This window comes from Scyliorhinus canicula, chromosome 4 (assembly GCF_902713615.1).
Source record: "Scyliorhinus canicula chromosome 4, sScyCan1.1, whole genome shotgun sequence".
In the NCBI taxonomy this organism is placed as follows: domain Eukaryota; kingdom Metazoa; phylum Chordata; class Chondrichthyes; order Carcharhiniformes; family Scyliorhinidae; genus Scyliorhinus; species Scyliorhinus canicula.
In genome coordinates this window covers 72,929,763-72,951,003 of record NC_052149.1, presented here as the reverse complement: position 1 = coordinate 72,951,003, position 21,241 = coordinate 72,929,763, and the positions used below count along the sequence as shown (strand labels likewise).

The 21,241-nt window shown below is 50.2% G+C and overlaps 1 protein-coding gene across 7 annotated transcripts in view; it reads left to right on the top strand.

The window, feature by feature from the left end:
- pde4ba (phosphodiesterase 4B, cAMP-specific a) overlaps window positions 1-21,241 on the top strand; it is a 1,084,249-nt gene that overhangs the window by 796,154 nt on the left and 266,854 nt on the right. For 6 of the 7 annotated variants that reach the window (XM_038794458.1, XM_038794461.1, XM_038794459.1 and 3 more), the window contains 2 exons: window positions 678-714; window positions 7,678-7,748. The exons of the other annotated variant lie outside the window; for it this stretch is intronic. In XM_038794458.1, coding sequence (XP_038650386.1) covers window positions 678-714; window positions 7,678-7,748 — 108 coding nt within the window. The remainder of the gene's footprint in view (window positions 1-677; window positions 715-7,677; window positions 7,749-21,241) is intronic. 7 annotated transcript variants of the gene reach the window in all.

The following is a 21,241-nucleotide window of genomic DNA, read 5'->3' as shown; positions in this document are numbered from 1 at the left end:
AGTCCACAGGGTCAGAAGTGGGAGGTCTGCGTTGGAGGTTAAAGAGACTGGCAAGATTAACCCCCAGTGGGCATGCTAGGTGGGGGACTTAACAGGAGAGTAGGATGGGCAATTCGAGTTACTGCTCATAATGAGGCAGTGCCTCTTATATTTAAAATAATTGTCACTCTTTTGTGTGACAGAATTTTCACTGGTATCTCAAATTTGCCTTCCACTGGTTTGAGCCGACAGACGTTTCTCCTGCTGACAGTGGTGTAACTGTTTAATACCTTATACGTCTCGATAATGTCCCCTCTCCATTGCTTTTCCATGGGACTTAGAATCCTCAGTTTTTTTGTTCAGAGCTCAGTTCATTGACATGGGGACCAACCACGTAGCTCTTCTTTGCACCTCCTCCGAGAATCTTTCACCAATATCTTGGTGATCAAAACTGAACACAATGGTATCTACAACCAGAGTTTTTACAGTGGGAAATGGTGATGTTCTCCCAAGTATTTGTAACATAATTAAACTTCATCTTCTGTATTCTAATCATGATAAAGTATAATTTCTGGAGTTGGGAGGATTTCCCAAAAGATTAATATTTTCTGGATTAGTCCTGAATGAAATATAATAATTTTTAAATATTTGTCAGTTTAAAATAATTGGTTGACCTTTATTTTGTTTTATATTTCCAGACACGGAGATGACTTGATAGTTACACCATTTGCACAGGTAGGTTGAAATTAATTTTTATTGTAATCCTGAATATTTCTTGAAATTTAATTGAGTAATTCTAACTTCCTTCACCTCAGATATCCTTTACTTCTTTTATATTGATGATGTTTAACTGGTGTACATTTATATTCAGCAAAAGATGCAACTAAACAACCTGTTCAGAATTGAGAATGCCACTATGAAAGGTGGCACCTGCAGTAGGTTAAAAGTGATCTACAAGTGCAGTTCCTCTTATGATATTTTCTTTCTTCCTTCTCATGAAGCCTTTTCTGTATACTTGACTGAGAAACCAGACAGCTTTTATAATACTAGAACAGCTGCTCCCCAGAGGAAACTGTTCCATTGTCAGCCCAGGCTCTCTGATCTCGGAGGTTAATTTCACAATGTTTGCTGGCACAAGTTTCAAGGGTTTATGGGTTTTGAAACTTCAAAGATGTTGGATGATTAACACTTTTACTAGCTGGGTCCAGACTTTTGTTTTCAAGCCTGGGAGAATTACATTGGATTACATTTCTTTTTCAAATCTGTTTTTTACATACATGCACTATATATTATGATGTTCATTGGCTCCAGAAAGTGTACAGTCGGTCAGTGTGCATGTAAGTGCAAAGGCTTAACATAGGGGGCAGGAAGGGACATAGAAATTGGGAGAAGAACAGAGCTTGGTATGGGCATGAGAAGTCTGGGAGATTGGTGAAAGAGCAAAGCTTGGCATGGGGGCATCAGTGGACATAGGTGGGTAGAAGGACAGAGCTTGGCATAAGGCCCATGAGGTTTGGAGGGTGAAGAATGGAAGGGTTTGGGCCTTTACATTTTATTTTCACTGAGACAAAGTTCCATGGCATCGAGACAAACCTTTTTGAACAGACTGTCTTTGCACCCGACAGCCCCTGTGGCTGCTCAGCACATCTTCCTGGTTTGTTTTGGATTCCAGCATGCACTCGGCCCCCAGTAATGAAGATCCTCTGCCTTTTACAGACACTTTGGGCAGGCTGAGCTGGAAATATTCCCAACATCCCCCATCCCCTATCTTTTAAAAAAAATATTTTTTATTAAGGCATTTTGTATATACATTAAACACAACCAAAATCAGAATAAGAACAAACAGGAAATCTCATAACAAATAAATAACACCCAACTGTACCACCCTCCTTGCTGTTCCCCTCCGCCCAACCTGCCTCCTCCATTTTAATCCATTTACCACACCCCCCCCCCCCCCCCCCCCCCCCCCCCGACATCTTAACTGTCCTTGAAGAAGTTGATAAATCGCTCCCATCTCCGGGCAAACCCATCCATTGATCCTCTCAAAGTGAACTTAATTTTCTCCAGCTGAAGGAACTCCGCCAGGTTGCTCAGCCACACCCCCGGCTTCGGCGGTCTCACTCCAACAAAATCTGACGTCGGGCTACCAGGAAGGCAAAGGCCAAGACGTCGGCCTCGCTTGCCTCCTGGACTCCCGGCTCTTCTGACATTCTGAATATCACCACTTCTGGACTCGGGGACTCCTTCACCTTCAGCACCTCAGATATAACATCTGCGAATCCCTGCCAGAACCCCTTCAGCTTTGGACCTGCCCAAAACATGTGAACATGGTTATCAGGCCTCACAGTACACCGTCCACAACTGTCCCCCACAAGAACCAGCTCATCGTGGCCACTGTTATATGCGCCCTATGCACTACGTTGAATTGAATAAGGCTAAGCCCAGCACACGAGGAAGGTGCATTCACCCTCCTCAAAGCCTCCTTCCACAACCCAATCTCCAATTCCCTCTCAACTCCTCCTCCCACTTCCGTTTAACCTCTTCTATCGGGACTCCCTCCAAGTGCATTAACTCCTTATCTTCACCCATTCCTGCTTTCGACACCACGTTGTCCTGTAGCTGTGGGGCAGCAGGTCGGAAAAGGACAGCACCTGCTTCCTCACATAATGCCGCACCTGTAAGTACTGGAACTCATTCCCACTGGGCAGCTCATAATCCTCTTTCAATTCCTCCAAACTCAAAAGGCTTCCCCCCCCAAAAAAGATCCCCAAACAGCTTGATTCCCTGCCCGCCGCCACCCTTGAAACCTGCATCCAAGCCCCCGGTGCAAATCTATGATTCCCATAGATCAGTGCCCACACCAAGGCACCCTCCACCATCCGTTGCTGCCGCCACTGTCTCCACACCCTCAGGGCCAGAGGGCTTGTGGATTACTTGGTCAGTAAGAACGGCAGAGGCGCCGTCAACAATGTTCGTAAGTTTGTGCCCTTACAAGAGGCTGCCTGCATCCGCTCCCATTCCGACCCCTCCCCCACCACCCACTTCCTAACCATGGCTATATTCGCTGCTCAATAATAATTCATTACATTTGGCCTTCCAGCAGCACCTTCTTTACCCGTGGAGATTTCCCCGCCCCTACAAAGCCCGAAATCAGAGCATTAATTTTCCTGAAGAAAGACTTTGAATGAAGATCGGGAGTTTCTAGAAAACAAATAAGAGCCTCATGTGTACTGCCATTTTCACGGTCTGCACCCACCCTGCCAGCGACGACGGGAGCACGTTCCACCTCTTAAAGTCCCCCTCATATGTTCCACCAACCATGCCAAATTCAATTTGTGTAGTTGTTCCCATACCCGCACCACCTGGATGCCCAGATACCAAAAACTTGTCCCCACTACTTTAAACGGTAGCTCGTCCAACCTCCTCTCCTGCTCCTTGCCTGGATCGGGAAGACCTCACTCTTCCCCCTGTTTAACATATATCCGGAAAACTGTTCAAATTTCTCCAAAATATTGATAATACCCGCAATACCGAACTGACGGTCACAGAAGGCAAAGGGTAGCAGTAGAATGGTGTTTTCTGAATGGAAGGTTGTGACTAGTGGTGTTCCACAGGGATCTGTGCTGGAGCCTCTTGTTTGTAGTCTATATAAACAATTTGGAGGAAAATGTAGCTGGTCTGATTAGTAAGTTCACGGATGACACCACGGTTGGTGGAGTGGTAGATAGCGTTGAGGATTGTCAGAGGATACAGCAGGACAGAGATAGGTCGGAGACTTGAGCAGAGAAATGGCAAGTGGAGTTTAATCCAGACAAATGTGAGGTCATGCATTTTGGTAGGTCTAAGATAGAGGCAAAATATACAATAATGGTAAAACTCTTAGGAATATAGAAAGTCAGAGAGATCTGGGCGTACAGGTCCACAAATCTTTGAAATAGGCAACATAAGGTAGTCAAGAAAGCATATGGAATGCTAGCTTTCATTGGATGGGACATCAAGTATTAAAATTGGCCAGTCATGCTACAGTTGTATAGAACTTTGGTAAGGCCGCACTTGGTCAAGATATTTGCCAGCAGTTTGGCATCCACATTTAGGAGCGGTATTGGGCGATAGGACCTACACTGCTCCGAGTCCTTATTCGTCTTCAAAATTAAGGATATCGAAGCCTGCAATAACGTAGGGGAAGGTTCCCCCTTATCGCTCACCTCGTTGTATGCCCTTACCAGCAGGGGCCCCAGATCCCCAGAAAACTTCTTGCAAAATTCCACCAGGAACCCATCCGGGCCTTCCCTACTTGCATCGCCCCCATACCCTCCAATACATCCACCAATCCAATGGGGGCCCCAGACCATCTACCAGGTCCTCCTCGACCTTGGGGAACTCCAGCCCATCTAGGAATTGCCGCATCCATTCCACTCCATCTGGAGTTTCTGCCTCTTCTTCAACAACCCTGCCTTCGGGCCTCAGAAAACGTTATATCAACCCGCAGAATCTCCCCCAGCAGCCTAGCCATCTCTGCCCTCTGTCTTATCCCTACACGCCCGTATCAATATAAAAGCCCCCCCCCCCCCACAATGAACCGGTGCAAGTCCAGGTCCAAGATCTTCCCCAACACCCGCCTCATGAATTCAACATCGTCCCGATTTGGGGCATAAACCAAGACCACTGACATCCTTCCAATTTCCCGCTCACCATCACAAGCCTTCCCCCCAATCTACCACTATATTCCCCACCTCGAAAGCTACCCGCTTGTATTTCAGCACTGCCACCCCCTGCATCATCAATGTAATCCTGAATGGAAGACTTGTCCTATCCACTTAGTCTAATCTGGTTCCAGATCCTCAAATCCATTTCTTGCAACAAAGCCACGTCTCCCTTCAAGCTCCCCAGTAGCAGGAACACAGGCAACTGTTTGACCGGCCCATTCAGCCCTCTCACATCCTATGTGAACAGCCTGGTCGGAGGGCACCCTGCCCCCTTCCCCTGCCGATTAACCATATCCCTTCTTGGGCCAGACCCCGGCCCGCATCACACGACCCTCCAGGCCCGCCTTCGGGTATCCGCCGTCACCAACCCCTTCCCCTCTGCGCCACAACAGCCTCTCCTTTGTCAGTACCCCCTGCCTCCCCCCTAAACAAAATAACAGTCCCACCCCCCTCTAACTTCTAACCACCTGCTCACCGCTACTGCACTCCCGTTAACTAGCCCATCCATCTTGCCTGGTAGCCCCTGTCCATGGCGCCAAACATCCTACCCCCCACTGATTCCCCTCCACCCCCCCACTCGTACACTTCTATAATGGAAACAACAATAAACTAAGAACAAGTTGCTCTCACCCTCCATGTTCCTCCAGCAGCCTACCACAGAACCCCCAAAAAACACACCTCAAAGAAGGGAGGCTCTGTCTTAGCCATTCCCTCAAAAACAAAAAAAAAGACACAGAGAACCCACACCTCCTCACTTTTCCTCCAGAGGACATTGAACTCCTGCCAGTTCATTGTCTCTCAAAAAAATTGATGCCTCCTCTGATGTCCCAAAATAATGCTCATGGCCATTGTAAGTCACCCAAAGGCGGGCCGGATACAGCATCCCGAACCTCACCCTATTTTTGAAAAAGCTTTGACTCAGTTAAACCCAGCTCCCCTCTTATCCAGTTCCGCACCGAGGTCTTGATATACACAAGCTCATTACCTTCAGAGGTACACCTCCTCATCTGCCTTTACCTTAGAACCGATGAAGCCTCACCACCATCACCCTTAGCGGTTAATTCACCTGTGGCTTCCACAGCAGCGCCCTATGTGCCCGGTTGACTTCCAGGGGCCGATCGAAGAGCCCCTCCCCCATCTGCTGCTGCAACATTTTGGCAAATATGAGCCAGCGTCCGCTTCCTCAATTCCCTCTGACATCCCAACAATTCTTAAATTTTGTCTTCAGAAGCAGTTCTCCAGATCCTCTACCTCTTCCTTTAGGCACTTCTGTGTCTCCCGCATCATCCCGTTCTCGACTGCCAACGATGTAAACTGCTCCACTTGCTCTCCTCCACTTTCTGGATCGCCTGGCTTTGGGTCTCCAGCTTCAGCTCCACCTGATCGATCCCTGCTTTTAGAGGGTCCACCACCTTTGCCAGGTCCTCCTGAACTCCCTTCTCTGCTAGCTAAGCTTCTCATTTAGGAAGTCCACCAGCTGTTCCATCGATCATTGGAATGGTAGGGCCGACCCTTTACCCTCTGCCATTTCCCCTGTGCCACACAAAGAGTTTCTTGTTCTAGCAGCTCCTTCCTGCTTGACTAACTTCTAGTCCACAAATCTATCCACTGTGCCACCAGTGGAGTTGATGTACCATCAATTGGACTCGAGACACATGAAGATCCAAACTGTGGCTTTAATCAGCTAGTTGTTAGCCCGGTGGTCGAATACAGAGAAAGGCCGACCGCAGGGAAACCTGGGTACGGAGGCGGGGTCTACTTGCCTCTCGACCAATTGGTGAGCAGTCACATGACTAGTCCCAGCCAATTGGATGAGAGGCACATGACCAGCCAGAGCCAATGGGGAACCAATGCTCTGCACCAATGGCAGTGCTCACATTCATACCACCACAGGAGTATAACTTTCCTCCACCACTTCTACACCTTTTCCCACCAAAACATCCACCCAGCAAACGGGGAAAAGGAACGAAAAGAACTCCTCGAGTGGGAGCCACCGAATGTGCAACCACTCACTCCATGGCTGCCACTGGAAGTCTCCTAAATCCCCTATCTGCCTAGCGGATGAAAATCCAAGGAAGCTGTTTGCATATGGGGTGACACAGTGGCACAGTGGTGAGCGCTATTACTTCACAGTGCCAGGGACCTGGGTTGAATTTCCAGTTTTGGTCACTGTCTGTGCGCGGTTTGCACTTTCTCCCCGTGTCTGCGTGGGTTTCCTCCAGGTACTCCGGTTTCCTCCCACAGTCCAGAGATGTGCAGGTTAGGCTAATTGGCCATGATAAATTGCCCAAATGTTAGGTGGAGTTACGGCCTAGGAGTTGGGAATTGGGTCTAGGCAGGGTGCTCTATCGGAACAAGGGCCGGTGCAGACTCATTGGGCCAAATGGCCTCCTTCTGGACTGTAGGGATTCTCTGATATTGATCACTGAAGGGTGATTTGTTCATGCATGGACTTCATCCAGTAAGTATAGCTGGATAGCATATAAAAAAGTCTTATAACACCAGGTTAAAGTCCAACAGGTTTGTTTCAAACACTAGCTTTCGGAGCACTGCATTCACCTGAGGAAGGAGCAGTGCTCCAAAAGCTAGTGTTTGAAACAAACCTGTTGGACTTTAACCTGGTGTTGTAAGACTTCTTACTGTGCTCACCCCAGTCCAACGCCGGCATCTCCACATGATGGATAGCATATAGGAACAGAACATTGACTGACTTTTTGTCCTCAATGCAAAGGGACAATGTGGGTGAAACTGGTCACCTCCAATCACAAGAAACAGGTTGGTGGTCAATCTGTAGCTCAGTTTCGCTCTCGATAGATCTTATTTTAGCACTATCTCTTCTGTCCAGCTGAAATCCATTATCTTAAAACAGGAGAGGATTTAAAACTAGCTCCTTATTCACCTTCTTAACCAAGAAAAAGATATAAGCGGAATTATCTGAATGAGTTCATCTTTAAGTAGTATGAATAAACCATATCTACTTTTATTTTTTCAGGTCCTGGCCAGTTTGCGGAGTGTGAGGAGTAATTTTTCGGTATTAACAAACATTCATGGACCATCAAGCAAGTAAGTCCTGTTAGTTAATGAGGAGAATTTAAAAAATTCCCACGCCAACATGGGAAGAATGGGCAAACTCCACACAGACAGTGACCCAGAGCCGGGATTCAAACCTGGGACCTCGGCGCTGTGAGGCTGCAGGGCTAACCCACTGTGCCACCGTGCTGCCCATGAGGAGAATTTTAACCTCCAAGTTTGTGTGAAAATTTGTGATAATTCTTATATCCAATAGTGCAATATGGCTCAGATGAACCCACTTCTGGGTTTACTTGAGGTGCCTTAGAATGTTGCCAAGAAATGAACATGTCTAAGTCGAGGATTTAATAATTTTTTTTTTTACCTTGATCGAACCTGAGGCCTCGGCGCCGTGAGGCTGCAGGGCTAACCCACTGCGCCACCGTGCTGCCCAGAGGATTTAATAATTAGTTACAGGTGGAAATTTGCTGGTGCTATTAACGTCCTTAGAAGATATTTGTAAACCCTTTTTTAATTGTTTACATCTTGGATCCAAATTTTCCTTGAGCACCATGGTGTTCTTGTGTAGATATAATTTTTTTAAGCCATTGAAGATTTCAAACAGATGAGGTCAAGGTGGAAGGCACCTTGGACGTGTTTGCAGCACATCAGGAGAGGACGGATATTGGGCGCGATTCTCCACACCCCACGCCGGGTGGGAGAATCGCGGGAGGGCCGGGCGAATCACGCCACGCCGCCCTGGCATCTCCCGCAATTCTCCCACCCCCCCCAAAATGGCATGTCACGTTTTGCGACAGGCCACTCGGAGAACCGCTGCTCGCCGTGTCTCACGGCGACCGCCGATTCTCCGGCCCAAATGGGCCGAGCAGCCTGCCGAACCCGACCGTTTCACGCCGGCGCCAACCACACCTGGTCGCTGCCGGCGTGAACAGCGTGCGACCGGTGTTTGTGGGACCTGTGGGGGGCGGAGGGAGGATCGAGCACCACGGGCGTGCTCAGGAGATGTCTGGCCTGCGATCGGTGCCCACCGATCGTCGGGCCGGCGTCTCTAAAAGACGCACTCTTTTCCCTCCGCCGGCCCGCAAGATCAAGCCGCCATGTCTTGCAGGGCAGCGGAGGGGAAGACGACAACCCCCATACTTCAAGGCCGGGTGCTCGGAATTCACGCGTCGCCGCTCCTAGCCCCTGGGGGGGTGGAGAATAGGGGGCGAGGAGGGGCCTCCGACGCCGGAGTGAAACACTCCGGGTTTCACTCCGGCGTTGGCTGTTTGTCTCCCTTTGGGAGAATTGCGCCCATTATCTTCCACACTGCCCATATTTCCAGAATTTTCTGATTTTATTTCAGATATTTAGTATCCACAGTATATTGCGTTTATTTTCCTCACCTTCCATGCTGGGGTCAGCATGTCCCGAGTAGGGGAGTGCACAGGGTGGAGTTGCAAAGGAGAGCACTGCCCAAGTCACAGGGTTTATTGACAGACGCTCAGTTCCCTTCTCTCAGATGTTTTTTCAGCAGGCTGAGGTTGTTGTGTTAGTTGGTGGCAAACATCTCTTGCTTCTTTTCCCCCTATTCACCCTGTCCAGACTCAAGGGGCGAAATTCTCCCAAAGGGAGACAAACTGCCGACGCCGGAGTGAAACCCGGGGTGTTTCACTCTGGCGTCGGAGGCCGCTCCTCGCCCCCTATTCTCCTTCCCCCCGGGCGGCTAGGAGTGGCGGCGCGTCAATCTTGCGCGCCGGGCCTTGACGCTTGCGTCAAAGCGGCGCAGCCTGAATGACTTGGTCGGCGGCGCCTAAATGACATCACCCGCGCAAGCGCGGTTGCCGTATTCCCCTCCACTGCCCCACAAGACATGGAGGATTGATCTTGCGGGGCGGCGGAGGGAAAAGAGTGCGTCTTTTAGAAACGCCGGCCCGACGATCGGTGGCCAACAATCGCGGGCCAGACCTCCTAAGCACGCCCCTGGTGCTCGATCCTCCCTCCGCCCACCACAGGCCCCACATGCGCGATGTTCACGCCGGCAGCGGCCAGGTGTGGTTGGCGCCGGCGTGAACCGGTCGGGTTCGGCAGACCGCTCGGCCCATCCGGGCCGGAGAATCGCGACACGCCATTTTGGGGGGGGGTGGGAGAATCACGTGGGGGTGCCAGGGCGGCGTGGCGTGATTCGCCCGGCACTCCCGCGATTCTCCCACCCGGCAGAATTGCGCTCAAGATTTTGAACACTTGTATCAAAACTCCTCTCAACTGTCGATGGAGAACAGCCCCAACTTCATCAATATATCCACATAACTGAAGTCCTTCATTCTTGAAAACATTCCTTTAAATCCTTTCCTCACCTTTTTCTAAAACCTTCACATCTTTCCGAAAGTGTGAGGCCCAGAACTGTGTGCAATATTATACTTGAAGGAAAGCCAGTGGGCTGGATTCTCCGCCGGCAGGATGCTCCGTTTTGACTTGCCCGGGGGTTTCCCAACCCACAGCGGGAAACCCTATTGACCAGCCGGCGTAACAGAGCATCCCGCCATTCTCCAATCGCGGGACAGTGTCCGCACCGTCGTGAATACAGTCTCGTTTCACGACGGCGTGAAACTGGCGCAGGCACTGGCGATTCTGGCCCCCAAAGGGGGTTTACGCCGCTCCAGCCTCACTTCCTGGCGCGCACAGGAGGCGGCGCCAACCCGCGCATGCACAGTGGCGACGCACTAACCCGTGCATGCGCGGTGGCTTTACAGAATACACTGCTCCCGACGCAACATGGCGCAGGGCTTCTGGGGCCAGATGCGCAACAAAGTAGACCTGAGGGGGAGAGGCGGGCCCGCTGATTGGTGGGCCCCAATCGGGGTCAGACCACATTGGAGGTCACACACCTCCCCCCCCCCCCCCCCCCCCCCCCCCCCCCCTCCCCGCACAGGCCCCAGCCCTTCACGCAGAGTTCCCGCTTGCAACGACCAGGTGTGGACGGCACCGGCGGGACTCTGCCGTTTCCGCGCGGCTGCTTGGCCCATCCAGCCCGGAGAATCGGCGGCCCAGCCTCGTACAGCGGTCCGCAACTGGTGCCGCGCCAAATGCGCCAGCGCAAATGGCGCCGATTATCCGCACCTAGGAGAATCGTGCACCGGCATCGAGGCGTTGTGGCGCGGTTGCGGCGATTCTCCGTCCCAGCGCGGGGCTGGGAGAATCACGCCCTAGCATTGGGGAGCGGAGAACCCACCCCGTTGTTTTATAAAGCAACACCATCGGTGTAATTCTCCATTCCTGAGACTAAGACCATAAGACCATAAGACATAGGAGTGGAAGTAAGGCCATTCGGCCCATGTAGCCCACTCCGCCATTCAATCATGGCTGATGGGCATTTCAACTCCACCTACCAGCATTCTCCCCCGTAGCCCTTAATTTCTCGCGACATCAAGAATTTATCTATCTCTGCCTTGAAGCCATTTAGCGTCCCGGCCTCCACTGCACTCCGCGGCAATGAATTCCACAGGCCCACCACTCTCTGGCTGAAGAAATGTCTCCGCATTTCTGTTCTGAATTTACCCCCTCTAATTCTAAGGCTGTGCCCACGGGTCCTCGTCTCCTCGCCTAACGGAAACAGTTTCTTTGCGTCCACCCTTTCTAAGCCATGTATTATCTTGTAAGTTTCTATTAGATCTCCCCTTAACCTTCTAAACTCCAATGAATACAATCCCAGGATCCTCAGCCGTTCATCATATGTTAGACCCGCCATTCCAGGGATCATCCGTGTGAATCTCCGCTGGACACGCTCCAGTGCCAGTATGTCCTTCCTGAGATGTGGGGCCCAAAACTGGACACAGTACTCCAAATGGGGCCTAACCAGAGCCTTATAAAGGCTCAGTAGCACATCGCTGCTTTTATATTCCAACCCTCTTGAGATAAATGACAACATTGCATTCGCTTTCTTAATCACAGATTCAACCTGCATGTTTACCTTTAGGGAATCCTCGACTAGCACTCCCAGATCCCTTTGTACTTTGGCATTATGAATTTTCTCACCGTTTAGAAAGTAGTCTATGCCTGGATTCTTTTTTCCAAAGTGCAAGACCTCACATTTTCTCACGTTGAATTGCATCAGCCATTTCCTGCACCACTCTCCCAAACTGTCTAGATCCTTCTGCAGCCTCCCCACTTCCTCAGCACTACCTGCCTGACCACCTAACTTCGTATCATCGGCAAACTTTGCTAGAATGCCCCCAGTCCCTTCATCCAGATCATTAATATATATGGTGAACAGCTGCGGCCCCAACACTGAACCCTGTGGGACACCGCTGGTCACCGGCTGCCATTCCGAAAAAGAACCTTTTATCCCAACTCTCTGCCTTCTGTCAGACAGCCAATCCTCAACCCATGCCAGTAGCTCACCTCGAACACCATGGGCCCTCACCTTACTCAGCAGCCTCCTGTGTGGCACCTTATCAAAGGCCTTTTGGAAATCCAGATAGACCACATCCACTGGGTTTCCCTGGTCTAACCTACTTGTCACCTCCTCAAAGAATTCTAACAGGTTCGTCAGGCACGACCTCCCCTTACTAAATCCATGTTGACTTGTTCTAATCTGACCCTGCTCTTCCAAGAATTTAGAAATCTCATCCTTAATGATCGATTCTAGAATTTTACCAACAACCGAGGTTAGGCTAATTGGCCTATAATTTTCCATCTTTTGTCTTGATCCTTTCTTGAACAAGGGGGTTACAACAGCGATCTTCCAATCGTCCGGGACTTTCCCTGACTCCTGTGATTTTTGAAAGATCTCAACCAACGCTTCCGCTATTTCTTCAGCCACCTCTCTCAGAACTCTAGGGTGTAGCCCATCGGGGCCAGGTGATTTGTCAATTTTAAGACCTTTTAGCTTTTTTAGCACCATCTCTTTTGTAATGGCAACCATACTCAACTCAGCCCCCTGACCCTCTATAATTTTTGGGATATTACTCATGTCTTCCACTGTGAAGACAGACGCAAAGTACTTATTAAGTTCTCCAGCCATTTCCTCGTCTCCCATCACTAGCCTTCCGGAATCAGTTTGAATTGGCCCAATGTCTACTTTGGCCTGTCGTTTGTTTCTTATGTATTGAAAGAAACTTTTACTATCATTTCTTATATTACTGGCTAGCCTGCCTTCATATTTGATCCTCTCCTTCCTTATTTGTCTCTTTGTTAACCTCTGTTTGTTTTTGTAGCCTTCCCAATCTTCTGATTTCCCAGTGCTTTTGGCCACTTTATAGGATCTCTCTTTTTCTTTGATACATTTCCTGACCTCCTTTGTCAGCCATGGCTGTCTAATCCCTCCCCAGATAATCTTTCTTTTCTTGGGGATGAACCTCTGTACAGTGTCCTCAATTATGCATACAAACTCCTGCCATTTTTGCTCTACTGTCTTCCCCACTAGGGTCTGCTTCCAGTCGATTTTCGCCAGTTCCTCTCTCATGCCCTCGTAATTACCTTTATTTAACTGTAACACCATTACATCCGATTTTGCCTTCTCTCTTTCAAACTGCAGACTGAACTCAACCATATTATGATCGCTGCTTCCTAAGTGTTCCCTTACTTTAAGATCTTTTATAAAGTCTGGTTCATTACATAGCACTAGGTCCAGAATAGCCTGCTCCCTTGTGGGCTCCATGACAAGCTGTTCCAAAAAGCCATCTTGTAAGCATTCCATGAATTCCTTTTCTTTGGATCCACTGGCTACGTTATTTACCCAATCCACCTGCATATTGAAGTCCCCCATGATCACCGTGACCTTGCCTTTCTGACATGCCTTTTCTATTTCGGTACATGTTGCGCCCCTGGTCCTGACCACTGTTAGGAGGTCTGTACATAACTCCCATTATGGTTTTTTTGCCTTTGTGGTTCCTCAATTCTACCCACACAGACTCCACATCATCTGACCCTATGTCGTTTAGTGCCATAGATTTAATTTTGTTCTTAACTAACAAGGCAACCCCACCCCCTCGGCCCACCTCCCTGTCTTTTCGATAGGTTGTATATCCTTGGATGTTTAACTGCCAGTCCTGAAACCCCTGCAGCCATGTCTCTGTGATGCCTACCACATCATAATCATTCACGATGATCTGTGCCATTAGTTCGTCTACTTTGTTACAAATGCTACGAGCATTCAGGTAAAGTGCCTTAATGCTAACTTTCTTATCATTACAGATATTGGAAGTCCTAAGGTGTCCAAAGTTATCCTTCCTTTTTGTTGAATTCCTAGTCTGCCTCAAGCTTAAATCCACCTGCCTACATGTTATCCTCCTGCGTATCTTGCCATTTAACTCCATGCTCCCTGTCGCTTTCACTTTCCCTTCCCCCCAACTCAGAAGTTTAAAGTCCTACTGACCACCCTATTTATCCTCTTCGCTAGAACACTGGTTCCAGATCGGTTCAGGTGGAGACCGTCCCAACGGTACAGATCCCCCCGGTTCCAAAACTGATGCCAATGTCCCATGAAGTGGAATCCCTCTTTCCCACACCAATCCCTTAGCCACGTGTTTACTTCCCTAATTTTCTTGTCCCTATGCCAATTGGCACGTGGCTCGGGCAGTAATCCGGAGATTATGACCCTTGAGGACCTGTATTTCAATTTTCTTCCTAGTGCTTGATAGTCCCCGAACAGGTCCTCCACCCTAGCTTTACCTATGTTGTTAGTCCCAACGTGGACCACAACAACTGGATCCTCCCCCTCCCGCTCCAATACCCTTTCAAGCCGGTCAGAGATGTCCCGCACCCTGGCACCGGGCAGGCAACACACCATGCGAGACTCCCGATCCGGCTTGCATAGGATACTATCTGTCCCCCTAATTATAGAATCCCCTATAACAACTACTTGTCTTTTTACTCCCCCCTCTTGAATGGCCTTCTGCACCATGGTACCGTGGTCAGCTGGCTCATCCTGTCCAGAGCCCTTTTCCTCATCCATACAGGGAGCAAGAGTCTCATACCTGTTGGACAAGGTCAAGGGCTGAGGCTCCTGCACTCCTGAACTCAGGTTCCCCCTGCCTGCCTCACTAACAGTCACACTCTGAAGTCCCTGATCACTTACTGAATGTGAATTACTTAATCTCCCAGGTGTGACTGCCTCCTGAAACAAAGTGTCCAGGTAACTCTCCCCCTCCCGGATGTGCCGCAGTGTTTGAAGCTCAGATTCCAGATCATCAACTCTGAGCCGGAGTTCTTCCAGCAACCAACACTTGCTGCAGATGTGGTCATTGCCATTCACAAGGGGAACAGCCAGCTCCCACATCATACAGCTACAGCACATCACCTGCCCAGCCATCTCTGATTAGTTAATTAATTTATTACTTTGTATAAATTTCAGTTTAAAAAAAAACAAACTTGGATACCTCTGCTATAGTCTTTTTCAACCTAGTTCTGGTTAACAAATAAGAAAAAGAAAAATAATAATGTAATAAGGCACTCACCTGCTCACCCCAATGGGTCTTATTATTAGGTTAGAGGAGGAGGGCGGGTGGGAGACACTACACGTGTAGTGTCTCGGGTGCTTGACTTCCGTCGAACTCCTTGGGTCACTGATGCAGGTGCACCTTCAACTTATGCTGACCGCACTGCACGTATGCAAATCTCCCCGGAACAGCCAATCAGAAGCTCTGCTCTGCTGCCCCCTGCTGGATGCTTGACTTCCGTCGAACTCCTTGGGTCACTGATGCAGGTGCACCTTCAACTTACGCTGACCGCACTAAGTGTTGATGCCGGGGCAGGATTTGTGGAATTCCATGACAGCAAAACTGGCACCGAACCTGGACCCATTAAGCAACTGTTGAGAGCACCACATGGAACACAATTGATTCCAATGTGAAATGGATTTGCGTTTAACACTCAGGAGGCTGTCAAGCTCCAGCCACATATACACATCTCACTCCCCAAACACACCATCTGATCCAACAAGATGGCAGCACGATGCTCAGCTCTTCGTTTTATGGGCGCCAAGCTCAAGACCCTCCTGGAGAAGAGGCATGCCACCCTGTGCCTCAGCCTGGGTGCAGGTGGCAGAGGCAGTGAGCGCCGTGAGCAACACCATCCGGACTGGCCTGTAGTGCAGCAAGAAACAGCCTCCTCCCCCCGCCCCCACCTGGAGGGTGGCCGAACCCCCACCCTGCACCACATGCTGGCACCCATATTGGTCACCATGGCCAGGTGGCCTGAAGCTACCGGCTAACCACCTCCTGGGCTGCATATGTCCGACTGTCCAATACCATGCACTTTCTGTTGCGCAACCCCCAGGCGAAGATGGCCCATCACTACCGGGAGCGGGAGAAAACTGGAGGGGGACCACTGGACCGGTAGCCCTACACCACGGGAGAGCAGCAAGCCCTGGATGTGGTTGACGGGCCTAAGGAAAGGGGTGGTGATCGGCCATGGGCTTAGTTAGGGTTCCCCATGCACATGTGTCAACCCGGCATCACCAACACCGCTACGCCCCTCACACCAGCGCCCAACACCCATACTCCACCCCGGCCCACGGCCTAGTCATGTCTCTTGTCTTGTGTCTTTCTGCTAGTGATGGGGCGGGTCCATCTGGTGTCCCCCTTAGCCACAACCAGTTCCACAAACAGAACTTCTCCGTTTTGTTATGCTCTTGACGTAGCATAAGCTGCTTCCTTGATGTGCACTCTGACAAAGGAAGGTTCAGACTTGGAGAGAGCTTTAACACATTTATTAAACTGTTAACCATTCTCCTACTTGGATTCGACTCTCCTGATAATCCTTCTTTCGCTACTCAGACTGACAAACCAGTCTGCTACAATCCAGGTGGTGGGTGTGATGTGTTCCAAATCAACCCTGTCTACTCACTAAGTGTCTCCACTGGAAAGAGGAAGATCATGGGCGAAATTCTCCGACCCCCTGCAGGGTCGGAGAATCGCCCGGGGCCGGAGTAAATCCCGTCCCCGCCATGGCCGGAATTCTCCACCACCCGGGAATTGGCGGGGGCGGGAATCATGCCCCGCCGATCGGCGAGGCTCCTGCGGCGATTCTCCGGTCCGCGATGGGCCGAAGTCCCGCCGCTGGGAGGCCTCTCCCGCCGCCGTGGTTTGAACCACCTCTGGTGGTGGCGGGATTGGCGGCGCGGGCGGGCTCCCGGGGTCCTGGGGGGGCGCGGGGTGATTGGACCCCAGGAGGTGCCCCCACGGTGGCCAGGCCCGCGATCGGGGCCCACCGATCGGCCGGCGGGCCAGTGCCGATGGGGCACTCTTTTTCATCCGCCGCCGCCACGGCCTCCACCATGGCAGAGGTGGAAGAGAATCCCCCAGCGAGCATGCGCCGGTGGTGACGTCAACGGCAGCTGACGCACCGGCGTACGCGCGAACCGGCGAAGGGCTTTCGGCCAGCCCTGGTGCCGGGCGGCGGGTGTCAAAGGCCGCTGGAGCCGGTTTGGGCGCCAGTCGGTGTGGTGCAAACCGCTCCGGCACGGACCTAGCCCCTCAATGTGAGGGCTTGGCCCCTAAAGGTGCGGAGAATTCCGCACCTTTGGGGAGGCCCGACGCCGGAGTGGTTGACGCCACTCCGCTACGCCGGGAACCCCCGCCCCGCCAGGTAGGGGAGACTCCCGCCCCATGTGTGCTGTGTCCTTTTATATGGACTGGTGTAATGCCCTCCTGTGGTAGTGTCACCTCTGTGTGTATCTTGAATGCCTATTGGTCGTGTCCTATGTTACTGACCTATTGGTTGAGTGTCTATGTGTCATGTCTCTGGTGCTCCCTCTAGTGTCTAGCTAGTCTATGTGTATTTACATTAACCCCTTGTGTATTTACGGTGGTGCATATCACCACATCCCCCCTTTTTTCGTGTTACATATTTTCTGTACAGTGTTAAAGAAAATTGAACAAAAACAGGTAGATAAGTGATGCTCTGGACAAGTTATGATAACAGTGATCATTAAACAATAAGTCCAAATCATATGCATGAGTCCAAAATTAATTAATTATTATGGTCGAGTGTCTTTCTTGTTTGGTTGGTGATGTTGATGGTTGTATGGCCTTGTGAACACCATCAGTGTCCCTGTGCGTAAGGAACCAAGAAGTGGTCAAATCACTTTGTTGTCTGATTTGGAGTCTTTTTTTCTTCCGATGCTTGTGGTAGCGATGTATGCAATATGTCCTGAAAGCCACGTTGCCTGTTGGTAGTGCAGCAAACGTGAGTTAGTAAGATGCATCGTCCTACCATGGTATGTCATTGTACTGAGCTGAGCAGTAACAGTGTCCCTCATTTACAGAGTTGTACCATGTCGTACCAGTCATTGTTCCATAGATGTTGTTTTTGTCGTGCCTGTTGTTGACGTTGTTGTCGCTGGTACGCTTCTTGTTATTGTCTTTGATGTGGTTTTCATAGGTTGCGTTGTTGTGTTGGATGGTTCTGTTGTTGTGTTTGCTGTGCTCAAGGACCACACTCTGTGGATAATACAAGTCCTTCACACAGTTACTCGTGTCAGCGTGCTTTGTGGCATCTGCTGTTTCCTTGATCGTGCCGTCACTGAGACCGCGGCGCTCCCCGTCTGGAGTCAAGTCCGGATTACTTGAATCAGCTTTGGCTTGTCGATTCTCCCCGTCTGGAGTCTGTTCTGTTTCACCTGAGTCAGTTTTGGCTTGTCGATGCTCCCCGTCTGGAGTCATTGCAGGTTCACTTGAATCTTCTGAAGTTTCGAAATGCTCCACGTCTGGAGTCAAAACATTCAAGAATGCATTTGGTTGTGGAGAGGCCAAGCGGATGAGGATTGATTTAACGTGGTGTCACCAGAGTCACCAGTAGTCTCACTGTGATTATCAAGTGCCTCTGTATACACTAGCTGAGGTCTGTCACGTTGCACATCTTGTGTGGGAAGTGGGATGCCCCATACAAGATGTGCAACGTGACAGACCTCACTTGTCGCACATACAGTGGGTAGAGCCTCAGTGTCTTCTTGTTGCTCACTTGAGCTGGTTAGACTGTCAGAGTCTTCTTCGTGTTCACTGGAGCGTGGTAGACTGTCATAGTCTTCTTGCTGTGCACTTGAGCATGGCAGACTGTCATAGTCTTTCTGTTGTTCACTTGAGCGTGGCAGACTTGCATTGTCTGCTACTGGTTGCTCAGAGGAGGTTGCTAGACCCTCATGGTCTTGTTCATGCAAGGACTGCACACTGGAGTCTTGCGTTTCTTTCATCGTGGAGTCTGTCCACAAGCTCACTGTGGAGGCTTGTGTCACTCCCTCTGTGGAGACTTGCAGTGTTCCTAGTGTGGAATCATGCATTGGTCTCGCTGTGGAGACTGTCATCACTTCTTGTTCATGTAAGGACTGCGCTCTGGATTCTTGCATTGCTTCTATCGTGGAGGCTGTCCACGAGCTCGCTATGGAGGCTTGTGTCACTGGAGTCACTTTCTGTGTGGGGACATGCAGTTGTCTCGCTGTGGAGTCTTTCATCGCTTTTGATGTAGAGGCTGCAACCCTTCGTGGTGCATGAACCACTCTCTGTGTGGAGTCAGGGACTCTTCGCGGTGCATGGACCACTCTCTGTGTGGCAGCAGGCCGCTCTCTGTGGGCTTCTACCGCTCTCTGTCTCTTGGCATCAGACCGCAGCATAATCCTGCCCTCACGAGTCGGGATGTCATATATGCTGGGCTGAGGATTCCCCAATCCGAAGAACTCGTTGGCAGGGTCTTCAATGTACAACACCTCTAGTTGCGGTTCGGATTTGATACTGGGGTAGCCACCTCCCAAGGTGAAATCTTCGTCTGAGTCGTTGTCTTCCAAGACCATATCATCATGTTTTGTGTCAGAGCTGGCATTGGGCTCGCAATGTCCAAAGAAGAATTCAAGATCTGAGTCATAGTCTTCAAGGACTTTATCATCTCTTTGGGTGGCGCTAACTGCTTGTTGCAGGGTTCTGCGGAGATTACTTTCAGCTACTGGTCGAATTTCAGGCATTGTGCTGTCATTCCAGGTGAAAGAATCTGGCTTTGAGGCTTTAAATTTTCTTTTTCGTGTTTTGGGACATTTCCCCCTTAAGTGGCCGTGGTCCGGGACCTCTGATGTAAATCTGAAGAAGCGATTGCGCATGCGCATATTGCTGTTCCTTTACTTGGGGCCTTTTTCGCAATTGCGCATGCGCAGCTTCTCACGCATGTGCAAACGGACCTTCCCGTTCTGTGCGCTCTCTGCGCAACTGCGCATGTGCAGCACCTTTTCCAAAATGGCTGCAAATCAAAACTGCCGTTCAATGCTGCAGCCTCCCTCGTGGTGAGTTTTGGCGCCTCTTTTACCGTTTTTCTTGTATGTTCCTCGCAGAATTCTTGGAATTTGTCCAGGACTGCCTGGAAGTTGCTCTTGTTTTGCCCCTTTGAGTATTTGAAGGTCTGGAAGATTTCAGCTGCTTCTGGACCCGCGATGGTAAGTAGAAGCTTTATTTTCTCTGCATCTGCCACGCCATCTAGGTCGGACGCTACCAGGTAGATCTCGAATCTCTGCCTGAACGCACGCAAGTTTTCACTGAGATTGCCTTGGTACCTGAGCTGCTGTGGAACCGGAATCTCGAACATCATCTTGCCTGGCTGCTGGTTGTCACTGTTTGCTGAGTTGTAACTATATGGATTTAAACAGTTCACTCACTGGTACCATGTTTTGTTATGCTCTTGACGTAGCATAAGCTGCTTCTTTGATGTGCACTCTGACAAAGGAAGGTTCAGACTTGGAGATAGCTTTAACACATTTATTAAACTGTTAACGATTCTCCTACTTGGATTCGACTCTCCTGTTAATCCTGCTATAGCTACTCAGACTGACAAACCAGTCTGCTACAATCCAGGTGGTGGGTGTGAACAGGCCAAAGGGCCTGTTCTGTGCTGTTCTGGTCTATGTGTTCCAATTCAACCCTGGCCACTCACTAAATGTCTCCACTGGAAAGAGGAAGATCATGTGTGCTGTGTCCTTTTATATGGGTTGGTGTAATGCCCTCCTGTGGTAGTGTCACCTCTGTGTGTATCTTGAATGCCCATTGGTCGTGTCCTATCTTACTGGCCTATTGCTTGAATGTCTGTGTGTCATGTCTCTGGTGCTCCCTCTAGTGTCTATCTAGTCTACATGCATTTACATTAACCCCTTGTGTATTTACAGTGATGCATATCACCACACCCTCCCACCTCCTCCTCCATGTGCCTAGCAACAATGACGATAGCGCCACGGAGTTGACTCATGTGCCTGAAACATCCCAGAGTTCCATTCCAATTTTGCCACTGATTTCCCATCACAGCTGTCTCCAAAACCCTCCACCATCCCAGCGACACTCACCTCGGTTGGGCACTTTAGTGAAGGGGCTCCTGGAACACCCTTTTGTGCGCACCACACAGATGCTCCAGTACATCAGGTAGAGGTAGGAACTCCCGAGAGGCAGATGGTTGGAGGGCAGGCCAACCCCAGGGTCTAACCGCCGTCCAGACGGGTTTCGGGCTCCTGGGACAGACGGTCCCATCTATAGTGGAGATGCAGTCACAGAGCCAAAGACGACATGAGAGGTTTTCAGGAA